The 16,208-nt window shown below is 36.2% G+C and overlaps 1 protein-coding gene across 1 annotated transcript in view; it reads left to right on the forward strand.

Annotated features, from left to right (window-relative positions):
* LOC130681269 (bromodomain adjacent to zinc finger domain protein 2B-like) overlaps positions 1 to 16,208 on the forward strand; it is a 112,280-nt gene that overhangs the window by 72,061 nt on the left and 24,011 nt on the right. Inside the window, exons 10-14 of the mRNA XM_057493906.1 lie at positions 6,922 to 7,062; positions 9,324 to 9,578; positions 10,523 to 10,737; positions 11,607 to 11,681; positions 12,481 to 12,694. Of these exons, the coding sequence (XP_057349889.1) occupies positions 6,922 to 7,062; positions 9,324 to 9,578; positions 10,523 to 10,737; positions 11,607 to 11,681; positions 12,481 to 12,694 (900 nt within the window). The remainder of the gene's footprint in view (positions 1 to 6,921; positions 7,063 to 9,323; positions 9,579 to 10,522; positions 10,738 to 11,606; positions 11,682 to 12,480; positions 12,695 to 16,208) is intronic.

Here is a 16,208-nt window from a genome sequence, read left to right on the forward strand (position 1 = left end):
GGAGGAGATTTCCACCGCTCTATTCACGCCGCCATCTTGGCTCCTTCCCCTGCACTGATTTATAAATAATGTTTATCTCTGCTATTGCTAATGAAAGCACTACCAAGTATATATATGTACATCCGTATAAATCACTCAGACTAAAACAACAGCTCTACACTGGGTGAGATAAGCCCAAGGTTCTATACCTATCTCAGTGCTTAAGAGATTAATGAATGGCTTTTGTAGACATGATTAAAGATTAAATTCAGAGAACACTTTGGTCTCAAGTTCTAATCTAAAGAGATATTTCAAATGCGGATCAAATGCAGTGTTCTCTAAAACTTGGAAATAAAAGAAAATATACACTTGTATTTTTATTTTTGTGAGCTATAATCAAAACCTAGGCTCACAATGACAAAGTCATAGAAAGTGATCAGTCTTCTAAAATCACAGCAGAAATTCCAGAAATCTCATTATCCTACAGTGGATCCCTGCAGGAAATCAATAACATCAATGCAAAAAACGAAATAAAAATGTATTAAAGTATTGCTTCAAAAGGTACAACTAGCATCTGGAAGTAGGGGTGGGTATGGTAATATTTGGTAGTATAGAATGTGTTGGTTCTGAAAATCCTAGGACAGCTGCAATTTACAAGTAGGGCAATTTAGGTGTATTTTTTTAAAACTGTATCCTCATCAGTGCCAATTTAGGACTTTCAAAGGGATTTATGTATGTAAAATTGTTAACGATGTGCTTATAACATATGGAGTGATTTTTTAAAATGAGAATGTAAGGTTAACAAAATTTAGATTGCTGAATTCAAACAATAACTAGGTCATTACATTTAGATAATTTGAGCACCACTTATAAGTTACTACAAATTATTTCTGTATTTGGCTTACTGTAGTTATTGAAAGTAATGTAATTTATCACGTTATGGCAATTGTTAATACTTCGTACAATCGTGATGTACTGTGCACTTTTTAAATCGTTTTTAATTTAATTGTGACAGTGAGAAAAAGAGCAAGTGCCTCCCCTATTTTATGCAAGAGTAGTTCTATTTGTCCAAGTTCATGCAATGAGTGACAGTAACTCAGGACCAGACTTAGGGGTCCTGATTTCCTGATAGACTGTTTTATCCTACTTGTCTGTCCAATATTTATTTCCAAATGAGTATTACTTGTACTTGCAAATATTTATAAAGACTTGAGTTTAACCAGCTTGGTTTATGTTGTTTCTATATACTTATTTAGCATTTGTATTTTAAAATTGTTTTGAGACATTTTATAAAGTCATTCCAATTTAAGACAGGTGGCATATATATAATGTTAAAGTAAATAATTAAAATTTATATCCAGCATGGGTAAAATTTGGTAAATCTGTACTTATATCTTTAATTATTTGATTCCACTTAAATACCTTCCTCCTAGATATTTAGCTTATTATCTAAAATTGTCATAATTTTTCCTACAGGAAAGAATTAAGAGAATACAACAAATGAGAATGGAAAAAGGTCTTCGAGCCCAGCAAATTCTGGAGGTAGAATTCTTAAATTTGATATGATTAAAGTAATATAGTCATGTATTTTAAAGTCTGAAAAATGAAAATTTTATCAGTCTGTTCTCTCACTCATACAAATTAACATGTCCATCACAAATTATCTGTAAACATAATGTATAGAATAAGGACCTCTCTGAACCTTACTTAGCAAGTTTATCTAATCCTAATAGTAAAAATCCAGGAAATAAGTAAAGGAAAAAAAAGAAAGGGGAAACCTCTCAATAGCCAATATAGTCATAAAGATCATACGCTAAAATTCATGTTCTTTACTTTTCACAACGTCATTAAGTCTTATAGTCATACCTGCTTTTCATTTAGAAATGAAACATGACAAAAGTAGGAGTGTTCAATGTGGAAACAGTTTAACCAGCTTTGTTTTCTGAGTTCGGACAGAACTGGGCTGACAGAATAGGGCTCAAGGACATGCTGGCAACAGCAAAAGGAATAGCTGCAAGACAGCAAGGGAAAATAGGATAAACAGAAACTCCAAAGCCTAGCAACAGTCTGTAATCTGGTAGTTAAAAAGGAAGCAATTTTCAACACCTCAATGGCCCAAAGGCATTTCTGTTATCAAACTGTGTATAGTAACTGATGTCAAGAATAACTGCTCAAGTCTTCAAGAAAAAGCCAAATTATGTTAAGTGTACTGTGTCTATCTGAGCTGTACGTGTATATGTCTCAAAATTATCCAAAGTACTTTTGTCTAAAACAAGCTTTTTAATGTTGAAAATTATTATAATCCAAACCCTTAGCTGTTCAGGAAACTGTTGCCATAAAAATTGGCTTATTCCCTGAGCAATATGGTTAGCTGAGGTTTTCACAGTTGCAGGTTTTTTCCTTCTAAAAACATGTACACATATTCCCTTACCCATTTCAAATTAATTTTAAAACCTTCCAAATTGAAAATATTAAAGTACGTTGGCAATTACTACTAGATAATTATGAAGCTACTAGTTAATGAGTAAGATTATAAAGCTCAAATTTGATAGCATGAGCTTGATATTCATAATGTGCTTCATTAAAGGTTATGTTTCTATTATATTAGGGAAAAAACCTTGAATTTAACCACCGTATGTTAAATAGAGTTAATGTTATTTAAGTAATGGATTTATCTCAAATTTTAAGTATTACAAACGAAACTTCAAGTAAAGTAGACACGTGCATTTTTAAATGCTACTTATTTGTCCTTTAACCTTTATTGTTAAAATCGATACCGTTTTTGTAAAGTTTCTACAGTGATCATAATTTACTTTCAAAAATCAGAAAAAGCAAAAAATGCCATAACATCATTTTTTTCTGTGATTAAGTTTTAAGGTAAAGTAACACTCAAATTATTTCAGACTTTTTACAGAGTTTGAAGAAAAAAACCTGACATTCTCTTACGAATTTAAGAATTTTTTTGTATATCTTAATTGTAATCTATACGTTAGAAATGAAATCAGTATGTTAAACGTAACAAACTGAGGGGAAATCTGTAATTGTCTACATACATGTTACATACTGTTTGAACCTTGCGAGGCATGGAGCCCCATTTTCAAGTGTAAGGTCATATTCAGGTTGTGGTGGTGCTGTTGCATGACTTTGAGACCTATTTTATATGCACAGGCTAAGAGGATAAAGAAGGAAGAAGCTGCAAAAGCTAAATTTTTGCAGGCTGAGAAACGAAAACAGGTAAATGTAGAGGACAGTCAGAGTTTTTAGTTTTTTAATTTATTTTGTTATCCTTAATCCACTATGACATGAAGAACTTTGTTTACTAGGCTCCCCCCTTCACCAAGTTCCCCCCACAAACCCTATTACAGTCAGTGTCATCAGCGTAGTAAGATGTTGTAGAATCACTACGTGTCTTCTCTGCGTAGCAGAGCCCTCCCAATGCCCCCACCGCGCATTATACATGGTAAACGTAAGGCCCCCTTTCTGTTTGCCTGCCCTTATCCCTCCCTTCCCACCCATCCTCCCCAGTTCCTTTCCCTTTGGTAGCTGTGAGTCCATTCATGGGTTCTGTGGTTGTGCTGCTGTTTTGTTCCCTCAGTTTTTCTTTGTTCTTATACTCCACATCCGAGTGAAATCATTTGGGACTTGTCTTTTTCTGCCTGGCTTATTTCACTGAGCATAGTACCCTCTAGATCCATCCATGTTCTTGCAAATGGTAGGATTAATTTTGTTCTTATGGCTGAATAATACTCCACTGTGTGTATGTACCACCTCTTCTTTATCCATTCATCTACTGATGGACACTTAGGTTGCTTCCATTTCTTGGCTATTGTAAATGGTGCTGCGATAAACATAGAGGAGCATCTGTCTTTTTCAAACTGGGCTGCTGCATTCTTAGGGTAAATTCCCAGAAGTGGAATTCCTGGTTCAAATGTTATGTCTATTTTGAGCTTTCTGAGAAACCTCCATACTGCTTTCCACAATGGTTGAACTAATTTACATTCCCCCTAGCAATGTAGGAGGGTTCCTCTTTCTCCACAACCTCGCCAACATTTCCTGTTGTTTGTCTTTTGGATGGTGGCGATCCTTACTGGTGTGAGGTGATATCTCATTGTGGTTTTAGTTTGCATTTCTCTGATGACTAGCGATGTGCAGCATCTTTTCATGTGTCTGTTGGCCATCTGAATTTCTTCTTTGGAGAACTGTCTGTTCAGCTCCTCTGCACATTTTTTAATAGGATTATTCGCTTTTTGTTTGTTGAGGTGCACGAGCTCTTTATATATGTTGGATGTCAACCCTTTATCAGATCTGTCATTCATGCATATATTCCATACTGCAGGGTTCCTTTTTTTCTAACGAAGGTGTCCTTTGCTGTACATATGCTTTTCAGCTTGATATAGTCCCACTTGTTCATTTTTGCTTTTGTGTTCCCTTGCTAGGAATTCGCTCATGTTTATGTCCAAAAGAGTTTTCCCGATGTTTTTATCCAAGAGTTTTTTGGTTTTATGACTTACATTCAGGTCTTTGATCCATTTTGAATCAGCATGTTATTTTTTTTTTAAGTAAACGCTGCGATGGTATACCAGTATCAATTATATTAAAAATAAAAACTCAAAATGACTATATGAAATAATGTTTAGCACAGATAAATGTATATAATGTGTGCTTTTATTGTATGTTTATATTTGTTTCTTTATATATGGGTTTTTTTGTGATGTCTTTAGCTCTTTAAGTAGCAGACCCCCAACTCAGAAATGCAAACTGTTGGATAATGCTTTGTACTGTGTGGTGTTTCTCTCGATCAGAATGATCTCCCTAAAGCTACTTTGTGTTGTTTATAAGTTTCAAATGGCATCTGAAATCTGATTATGTCCTTGGATTATAACTTTCTCTTTGTTTCAATATTAAAAAGTGAAGCCTATAGAAACAAAAGCCTAACGTTATCAGTTATTTACCAATAATAAAAAGAGTTACCATTAATTACCGGGATGTTGTTTGAGGGTCTTTTGAGGGGTTAAAATTTGGTTTCATGACTGTGATTTCAGATACTTAAAAATTCCTAAATATAACTTGAGTATTATTAACAAATGTGTTTATCTCTGCTTTTGCATACAAGGTTTGTGTATAGATGAAAATTGAAAACATCAATTATGTTTGTCCACGATATAAAATGTAAAAAGTAGAGAAAAAGACTGGCTATTGAATATTTTCAATGACTACTAGTACAGATGTTAACGTATCTTTATTTATGTGGCATTTGTAGAATTAATCATTAATTCATGCTTAAATAAGTTTTATATGCTAAAGCACACCAAATATGTCCGTTAGAGCCAGATGATAATTACTATAGTCAGAAATAAAAACAATATTTAGATCAGTTGGTGAGGAATGTTGAAATGATACAGACATGAGAGTCAGGGAAAAGGATAAAAATCCCTCAAAACTGTGCCTGGCAAATTGTACAGCTGAGAATTGAATAGGTGCATTAAGAAATGGGTGAATAAATTAGTTCTTCTGACCACTCTAAGTTCACAGTAACGTGAGAGACATTAAACAGATAATTGTCCCAGAGTTCAATAAATGCTATGTTATGTGGGAGCCAAAAAAGAAATATTAAAGTGCCTGAAGTAGTTGTGGGAAGAGTAAAAAAAAAAAAAAGGCATATGTGTTGAGGAGGAGGAGCTGTGAATTCTAAGCAGGGCGGGGATGACATACACTAAGGTACAGCCTGATGACTGAGTTAGGGCCCTTGGGGTGAGGAAGACAAGGGGCAGAGGGAGTCAGTTTTAACCTTGTATGTACACCTGTCTTAGCTTTGTTGCTGCTTCTCCTCTTTCTCCTCCTCCTCCTCCATCTTCAGCAGCATCATCACATCATCATCCAAGCAGTGCCTCAAACTGTCACGCAGACTTTTCCCAACCCAGCTGTGTCAGTGTCACTAGGGCCTGGCGAATGCACCGAGAGTAAGACGTGAGACTGACCTTGTGGGGGCCTAGGTTGTGACTGTCTATATATGCCATTTGAAACTGGTTCTTTGAGTCATCTTACACGAGAACCACAGGATTTGCATTAGTCCTATACAGTTCATTAAAATTCAGTAAATAAATTAGTGACTAATTTGACTAATAAATTAAAATAGTGGATAAGTTCACTAAATTCACTGAATTTAGAGACGCCATGTTTCCCTTGAAGTATCTTTATTAGTAAACAAAAATGGATGCCTGTCACCAAGTTTTAAAGATCCTACTATTTTCAAAGATTTCTTGGAAATCTCCGTTTTATCCTAAAAATTGACCACACTCTTACCTTCTGTTCCATATTATAGGTATGGTTTTTTAATTGGAAAAAGTACTGCATATCACTAGTTAAAAATGATGCCCAAGAATACACATGCACACACACACAGAACACACAGCTGGCCTTGGAACAATGTGACATTAAGGAAACAACTCTGCATATAACACCTGACTCCCCAGAAACTTAACTACTTATAATAGCCTACCATTGACTGGGAAGCCTTACTGATAACATAAGCAGATCATCAACCATATTTTTTATGTTGTATGTATTGTACGCTGTATTCTCACAATAAAGCTAGAGAAAAGAAAATGTTTTTTCAAATTGTTGCAGATCTCAAAAAAGTTACCAGTGTGTGTATTTTTTTTAAACCTGCATATAAGTGGACCCATGCAGTTCAAGCGTGTGCTGATTAAGGATCAACTGCACAAAAATATATACAGTCATAAGATTATTTTGAAAATCAAAGAGTGACAATACTGAAAAGCAAAATAAGTTATTTCTATGCAGTCCTAAGTCCGTCGCTTAAACCTGCTTGGACAGTTCTGTTCATGGACATAACACAGATCACTTTTTAAATTTTAACTAATGGCTTTTCAAACATAATAATGGTTAAAGAGACTATGTGGGCATGGTTTTCTTTTTAAGGAAAAAGAACGGTCGAAGCAAGAAAAACGTGATGAGAAACGATTAAAGAAAGAGCTTAAACTAGAGCAACGAAGATTAGAATTAGAAATTGCAAAAGAACTAAAGAAGCCTAATGAAGACATGTGCTTAGCAGACCAAAAGGTAAGTTATCATGTAAACCATTTCCTTAATAAGTTTAATTTTTCCTGTGTTCTCACCTCATTCGTCTGCCCGAGCTGCCAGTATGAAGGCTTTCACTTTCAGCTGAGCAGTGGATTTCCAAGTCTAGGTCAGTGTGCTTCTCCTGATGGCCACCAATAAGTCTATTGACCTCCTGCGCTGGAAATGGAAGTTCTAAATATATAAGTGGTGGAGTGCTGCCAATCTTTTTCATTGAAATAAAAACACTGTACAAATGTACAAGGGGGAATGATAAAAGTAGATAAGATTTCTGTTTCATTTGGTCCTTCCTATATGTTTAGATACAGAAAGATCTACCTTCTCCTCAAACCCCCTTAGATATTTAAATAAATCAGGATTTATAATCTGTAACCTCCTTCAGTGCTTTAGACTTGTTAGCTAACTTCATTGAGTATGTTGACTACTTTCCAGGCACTGTGCTAAGTGTTTTTTACGTATGAATTCTCCCATTTAACCCTCACCACAATCCTGTTGAAGAGGTATTTATGCCCATTTACAAGTGAGAAACTTTGACACAAAGAGGTGAAGGAACTTGCCCAAGATGACACAACTCATAAGTGGCACCTTGGATCCAAACTCCAATTTGTTAAACTCCAGGGTCCATACTGTTTATCACCTTGAAAGCCAAGAAATGTGTCCAGTGAGAGGACCTCATGTGTTTTCTCTCCTGTTGTTTTCACAGGTGTTGCTAAAATACGTAAAAGTAGAAATTTGGAAAGAGCGTGATAATCATGTTAACTGGCATAATTTATATACTTATCAGAAGAAATCAATTATGTTTGGCTATAGTTAAGATGGTATTTGTAGAAAATTGTCAATAATACATATTTCTGTAATACTGTCAATAATAGTATAATTAGTCAATAGGATCTATATTATATGCCATGTTCATCTGATAATACAAAGAGTGATTGTCTCTTTTCAGCTTTTTCTAAAGCACTTAAAGCAAAAATATCCTAGTGGGGATTTAGTTATAATAATATTCTTACTTAGCACAAATGCTTTTAACTACAAATAAAAGTATAAACACTAGTTTTAGTAAAACTGCATGTTTAAATTTTCCTATGTCCAGAGAGGGTACATAGGTTAGTTGACACATTTAGTAGGCTCACAGTGAGCAATTTTTGAAAAATCCTAAAAGATCTCTATTTTCTTGAATTTGTTATTTCTGTTTAAATCCATATGCAGTAAATCAAATATAGAAGTCCATTTTAAGCCTTTTGATAGCTTTGTTATATAAATTTTTTAAATCACATGGTATGTGTATGATATGGTTCAAGAAAAAAGATTCAGACTTAGATGGTTTTCAAATGGAACCTGTAAGGTTTGTGTGCTATCAGATATTATCCGCAGTTCTGTTTCCACACAGTATCACTAGAGAAGGTCCTTGGTTAGTTGTTTCAGTAAGTGCAGGGTGGAGGAACATTGTTTAACAAAGACCAGTGAAATAGAAATATGTAAAAGTTCATTTTTTTCTAATCAAAATTTGAAATACTATTATTAAGTCTCATTCATGGCCTTATTGCCTTATTTACTTCCTAAATATTCATGACAACTGGTACTACAGTTTTGTCATTAAAATGTTACTATGTGAGCACATTTGAGAAGTAGCAAAAGAAGCTGCTTTCTAATGGGAGTATTGAAATTCAATATTAGTGTTTTGCTACAAGCCTAGAGACTGTTAGTTGCAGTGTAACTGGGTTCTTGATAGGATCATGGGTTCTGGCCATGTGGACCAAATAGTTTATCTGCATTAATTAGCCAAAGATGGTACCATTCTCCCATCGGCCCATAGATACACGGTAGTTTCTGAGCAACCAAAAAAGCATGAATTATTAATCAGTCTCCATCATTAGAAGAAATTAGTACACGTGCCCTACTTAGTATGTCCATGGCCAAGTACTTTTGAAATGCTTATTTCTTCTGTTGCTCCAGTTATGGAACCCATGTTCTATCAATATGTTAATTAAAATTTGTGTTCTTTTTTCAGAATTCTGAGTTCGTATTGAGTTCCACTAAAACTTATTGATGGTTGCTTGGTTTCAAAATCCCGTGCTTAGTACTATGGGGTTGCAGAAATGCCCTCAGGGAATCCACAGTCTAGACGGAAAACCACTGGCAGAATTCAAGAGCAAAGAAAGACGGCAACTTGTTCTATTTCAGAAAATCTGAAGTCATAGCCGTTTTAGTTAATTAGTTTTTTATTTTATTTTATTTTTCAGCCTTTGCCAGAGTTGCCTCGTATTCCAGGACTTGTCCTCTCTGGAAGTACATTTTCAAACTGTCTCATTGTGGTGCAGTTCTTACGAGTCTTCGGTAAAGCTTTAGGCTTTAATGGGAATACTGATGTTCCAGACCTGAGTATTCTTCAAGAGGGATTGCTGAATCTAGGGGACAGCATGGCTGAGGTACAAGACCTGCTTGTGAGGCTCCTGTCAGCTGCTGTGTGTGATCCAGGTCTAATTACAGGATACAAGGTAAAAAAACAAAATACAAAAAATGATTTTAATTTGTACCCTCGGTGCACTGATAACTGGCTTTAGCATATTAGCAGAAGAGTGTATACACTGATCTAGTTTTTTCCGCATCTCACAAAGTTAAGTGTAGATTTGCGTTCAGTTGCAAATGGTCCACATCTAGGAAAACCTGGTTCATAAAGCCTACAGAATGTAGATATTCCCAGATTACTCTTATTTTTCTCTAGCTTTTGGCCAAAACCAAGTGACTTAAGGAAAGTGATATTCAGCAAAAGAGAATTTATAAATCATAAAGAATTAAAATTTATGTATGCCTTCTGAAATTATGCTGTGTGCTCTCAATCACTGTGAACAATTGAGGCGAATGGCAGCACCTCTAAGATCAGCATGATAAGACTCTGTACCTCTCAGTGGATACTCAAGAAATTCAAATGGATCATAATTCCAGCTAAGATACACATTTCAGTCAGCTTTGCTGTAGATAATATGATGGAGAGAGAAGTTTCCAGGTGCACCAGTTGCTTGTTCTTCCATTTTCCTATTTAGGATACCAGACAATAAAGTCCATGACACTCTAGAGCTGGAAAACACAACAGTAGTGCCCCTGGGCCTCCCGCAACCAGTACTGATAGAACGCCTAGATAAAGCCTTAGAAAGCTTGAGATAGTTTCTATAGTCAAAGAAGGTATGATATCTACTCATGAGTTCACATACTCTCCTTCCTGCCTGTTAACCAAGGGTCTAAAGAAGGAATAGAAAGACGCAAGTACTCAAATACCTGTCTATCATCTGTTGTCTATTTTTATCTTTACTTCATTTCAAGTGTGAATTAAGCCCTTTTCAGTAATACATAGATAATATAATAAAAACATTTAAAAATCTTAATTGTTTTTATGTTCTGTACGGTTAGGATCAATACTGACAAAAATGCCAAACTTTTATAGGCCGAAACAGCTCTTGGAGAACATTTGCTGAATGTTGGTATGAATCGAGACAATGTTTCCGAGATCTTGCAGATCTTTATGGAGGCCCGTTGTGGACAGACTGAGCTCACCGAAAGCCTGAGGACCAAGGCTTTCCAGGCCCACACTCCGGCCCAGAAAGCCTCGGCGCTGGCCTTCCTGATCAGTGAGCTGGCGTGCAGCAGGAGGGTGGTGAGGTGAGCCCGTGCCTAGACTTCTCTGGCGCTTCCTTCCTGTTCTCAATTTGTCTAATCGAAATAATTTATATGACAAAGTAACACAAATTACCCATGGAAAATCCAAAGTTTACAGAGTAGCACAAAGAAAACAAAATTACACTTAACCTCACCATTCAGAGATGACTACTACTACTACTACTATTTTAATGTATTTACTGCAGTCTGTTGAAAAGAAAATTTGGATCTTACTGCATGTTCTTTGCTACCATTTTGTTTACTTAATAATTCTGTTAATTATTCATATAAGGAAACATAAAAATAGTTTTTTCTTACCATGGCACCAGAAGGTAGCACGTTTGCAAGAATCCGGAATTTTTTCTTTCTTTGACATCTTTCAGTGATAAATAACTACGTGATTTTCCTTCATAGCCATTAATAGAATTATCCAGCTTTTTATTTTATTATGTGCTAATAACAATTTAATATTAGTTTATTGATGTATTGTACTTTTTAAAAACTTACATTTAAGAGTCAAAGTAAATTTTGCACTCTAGTATTTCAAGTTTTGGTGAACAAATCCATATTCATCTTGTTCTTTCTATTCATTATTTTACATATTTTAATTATCGTTACTTTTACTTCTTTTCCTTTCTAGGAAAAGGATCAATCTGTATATTTCAGAGCCATGCATTTCTACCATTGGTGGACATACTAAGTCTTCTGTATATCTCTTAGCTGTGATACTGTATTGATATAATTTTTCACTTGTTTTCGCTACTCATTGACATCACTTTTAGTTAGCAAGAAATGGCAGCAGTTTACTCACCATGTTAACATATTGCATAATGGATTAATTTCTGTCTTCTAATAAACTTTTGCATTGACAGTGAAATTGACAGGAACACTGATTATATGTCAAACTTGAGGAGAGATAAATGGATGGTAGAAGGTAAACTCCGCAAGTAAGTCCTGTTTTATTAAAGTTAGTATACTGTTTCCCATTGTACAAATTCCCCAGTAAAACATAAATTCCAAACACAGAATTTAAAGTTTATTATGTGTAAGAAATAAAAAAAGGTAAAGCTTAATTAAGATGAATTAAGAAATTAATAAAACCTAGGATGAGAGTCTGCAATGGACAAAAGTTGTAATTAGAGTCATTGAACATCTTATGCTTCAGACTTAGAAAAAAGTCAGTTTACATTTTTGCTTCCAAAGAAGTCAAGCAATCACGTTTTCTAAGATTGTTGTTGGCTATCAAGTTAGTTTTGTCATAAGTAGAATCTGTTTAGAACTGCCACTTTTAAAAATTGCTTTCTAATTAGTTTGCTTTCATAGAGTCTAAAATATCCAAATGTATTCAGAATTAAAGCTTAATTAGTTTCCCACCAGGAAATATAATGCTGAAATTACTCAATTTCTATGTAAGAGGAGATATCTTTGTATAATTTGAACAGAAATTTTTTCAGTCTGAAAGCATGGGATCAGGAATTATCATTGGTCATTGCTAGAGTTAATTTTTTCAGCTAAGTTTTATTTTTAAAATATATTCTAATTCCAGAGAGATCCAGAATAATTCTTAAAAGTCAATATATTCTGTAATTTCTGGAAACATATTTCTTAAATTTCTTTAATTCTAATTTTATTGCCATTGACTTAATACTCACCGTAAGGAATTTTGGTTTAAAACTCATGTTATTTTCTCTAAAATGTATGAAGAGAAGGTTTTCTTGTACATCCTAATTTTGTTACATTTTAAAGGCTCCGAATCATTTATGCTAAGAAAGCAGGCAAGAGAGACACTTCAGGTGGCATCGATCTTGGAGAAGAGCAGCACGCGTCGGCCACCCCCACAGCAGGATGCAAGCGAAGAAGGAAGGGCGGCGACAGTGACGCTGATGGCAACGAGGAGGAGGAGGAGGAGGAAGACAAGGAAGACAGAAAAGGAAAGAAAACCGATGTCTGTGAAGATGAGGTAATCAAGTTTAGGTAGATTTTATTACTTGACAAAGATAACATAACATACTGAAAACAGAATTTGGGGGTCAGGTGGATTTGGGTTTGAATTCCATTTTGACACTTACTTGCCTCAGTTTCTTCATCTGAAAACTGAATATTTATAACAATCACCTTGTAAAGTTTTTTGTGATGGTTTAATAATTGCCCACACATGGGATGGGCTTACACTGAATAAACAAAGGCAAGTTTTTCTTTTTATAGAACATATTGAGAGTTCTTCAAAGAACCATGTAGATTCTTAATTTCAGTTATCCTCTTTCATTCTGGTAAAATCCTAGCTTATATGTGTACAATACTTCATGCCTTGAAAGTATTGTCACATTTAGTGAAACTGATGTATTTCTCAAGCATCATCAGTTTATTATGTGCCTCGCTCTGGGCACTTTTGATCCAAGATGAGTAAGGTACCGAAAGTCCTTTCTCAACTTGCAGTCTCATTGAGGAAGATTTGCCGTAAGAAAATGTAATGTACTACATGTTAACTGCTTTGCCGGTGGTATTTACTCTGTGCTAGGCAGGCGGAAAGGAAGGGCATTGAACCTTTATGAGGAATAGGTCCTCAACGAAGGCTTTCTGGGCCCACTGGCTGAGGCTCAAAGGTGGGCTGAATGTTAACCTGGGGAAGAACCCGTAGAGAAGTGCTCGGGCAAAAAGCACAGCATAAACGGACGTAGGAATCTGAAACCACGATGCGCCTTAAGTGACTGACAAGTGCTTCATTGTTATTAGAGAGCCTCGTAGCAACAACTGTGAACTAGGATTTACACTTTTTTGGTAGGAGGAAGCCATTGCTTCCTCTTTGTAAGTGACAGAATGACAGAGTCACACTTGCTTTTTTTAGTGGCTCCCTATGGCAGCTCCATGGAAAATAGAAGTAGATTTGGGGTAGGGCAAGATCAGAGGTGGGAAGGTCGGTCAGGAGATGTTGCAAGAGTTTAATGAGTTGTAGGGTCCCAAACGAGCCCGATGGTAGTTGGGAAGAAGGAGGAAACGATTTCAGTAAATACTTAGGAAGAAGAATGAGTAGTATTTGAACTGGTAGGTTGATGGAAGGGTAGGATTGATGCCCGACCATCTGGTTTGGGAGGCTGCGTGGTATTCTTGCCATTAACTGAGTTAGAGAAATCAGGAGGAACAGAATAAATAGATGATAGAGGAGGAGGGGAGTGCAGATCAGATAGTGGAAGACAAGAAACGATGGTGGGTTCATTTTGGACATGTTACGGTTGAGGTGCCTTTGCAGCAGTTCTGCAGTAAGTTGGATATAAGAATCTGAAGCCTAAAGATGAGTTCAGTCATGAACATATAGATCTGGAAGTTATTCACACAGACAGTAGTTTAAAATCATGAGGTGGGTGATTTCTGTACAGGGGGTTTGGTTTAGGGAACAGAGCAGTAGACTGAAGTTGGAACCCCAGGGGATGTCAATATTTCAGAAGATCCCGTAGGGCTTCTTGTTGAAGAAGGAGCAGTCGTAGAGGTAGGAGATGTCTGTAATGGTTCAAGGATCTCTGAGGCCATCACCAGAGTCAGTGACTCACTAGGAAGACACACATCAGAATCAGAAAAGGCGTGTGAGCCACAGCCCAGAGGAAACCAGACCCACACTGTTAAGAGTCTTTTCCCAGTGGAGTCACACAGGATGGGCTTAAGTCTCCTAGGAATGAGTTATGACAAGTATAAAACTCCCAGGAGAAAGACAGGTGATCAGTATACACTCCATTGTTAGCCCAGTTGGGTTCCAGTGAGCCAGTCTATCAGCGTGGGAGGAAACCCTGTGAAATCCAAGTTCCCAGACACCAGCCAGGGACCAGCCTTGTACGCGGGCCTTTCAAATAGAGCAGTCAGACCGGCAATGTCAGCTCTTTTCTACACATGTAGTAGTAGCAAAAATCAAGAAAACTGAACATTTCAAAGGAGGGAGTGATAAACAATGTTAACGTAGCAGGAGTCTAGTGTGATGAGGATCGAAAGTGTCTGTGGGATCGGGCAAGGCAGAGGTCACTGGGGACCAGTGGCAGCACAGTCGTTAGTCGGGTCAGAGCAGGAGCCGGGTGGCGAAGGATCGAGCACCGTAGAAGGTGAGGAGGTGAGATGACTTCTGTAAGCATTGTGCCTCAGAGGAAAAGGTGGTTCCTAAAGGGGACAGACAACCAAGGGTTACTCAGATGTGAAAGGCTAAATATGATTTCGGGTTGAAGGGAGTCAGTAAGAGAGGGGGTTGAAGATATAAAGAAAATAATCAATGGGGCAAGGTAGATAAACTCTACTAAAATTTGTTACTACTTATTTAAATATCATTAATGTCTCTTAACCACATATATCATTTAAAGTGACTTTTTAATTGAATTATAGTTAGATTATAGGGTTTCATTGAGTAAAATCCTGGCAAATGTATATGTTATTAATGTGAGAAAACAGTTAAAAAACTTTTTAAGATAATAATTTTAGGACCTAACAAGTCAAAATAACATTTCTTTTAAGTGATTTTAGAGTTATCTGTTATGATGAAGAACTGGTAGCCACTTATCAATTGCGTTAAAAATTTTAACTATTTAATGAGCCCAATGATAGGATAGATACATTATTCCTCAAAAAGTAGGTTTAGATTCTTGATTAAAGTTTGGGGAGAGTGCCAGGAATTAAAACTCCCTAGAAGATGCATTTCAGGGAGCCTTTCCGTTGAGACCCGTGTGATCGCTCTCTGTTAGAAGGTCCTGCCCTTGACTAAGTCCATCCCCCTTTGTCTCAAAGATGATTCCCTCTTCTCCACACTCCTCATTCCTTCAGCACATGGAGTCTGTATACCTAAACCTTAGAATTGTGTTGAAACCTACGTGAGCTCTAACTTCACAAGTTGGCCTGGTAACAGGTTATGTGGATGATTGAACTTTGACACATAGGGACATACAGTGGCCTCTCTTTTGGTTGGGAAATCATGGAGAACCACGGCAGAGATGAGTTCTTTGTGCTTAGTCTCCTTGCCTTTCTCTCTGACCTTTTAAGTTCTACACATCTCTTAAAATTATAAGGACTATTAGTCAAAACTCCTTTGCTTTAAACAAACCTTAGTAGACACTTTACTTCCTTTTCATCTTAGGGAGAGTCTTAGAAACAGCACTAAGTTTATTTGACTCATACATAGTTACTTTGATGTCTTTTGCAAGTATTTTTTATTACTGTTGCTTGAATTGTATTTTTGTGTAAGCATATTATCAAACATTTGCCCTGCGAGTCAAAAGATCACTTTAGAACCATACAGACATGTAATTATGTAATTATCTATTTGAGGGTCATTGGGCCTGTTCTCTTTTAAGACTTCTTTCCTGAAGTGGAAATTTGTGTTACTGTTAGCACAAACAGTATGCCTAAATGCCTCTGTAACTTGCTCCCCTAAACTGGATGAGAAGTAGATAAATGATAGCTTATACTAAAGCTTCTTTCCATTTCCTTTTGTTGGGGAGATAACT

The sequence above is a fragment of the Manis pentadactyla genome, chromosome 16 (assembly GCF_030020395.1).
Source record: "Manis pentadactyla isolate mManPen7 chromosome 16, mManPen7.hap1, whole genome shotgun sequence".
NCBI classification, from domain to species: Eukaryota; Metazoa; Chordata; class Mammalia; order Pholidota; family Manidae; genus Manis; species Manis pentadactyla.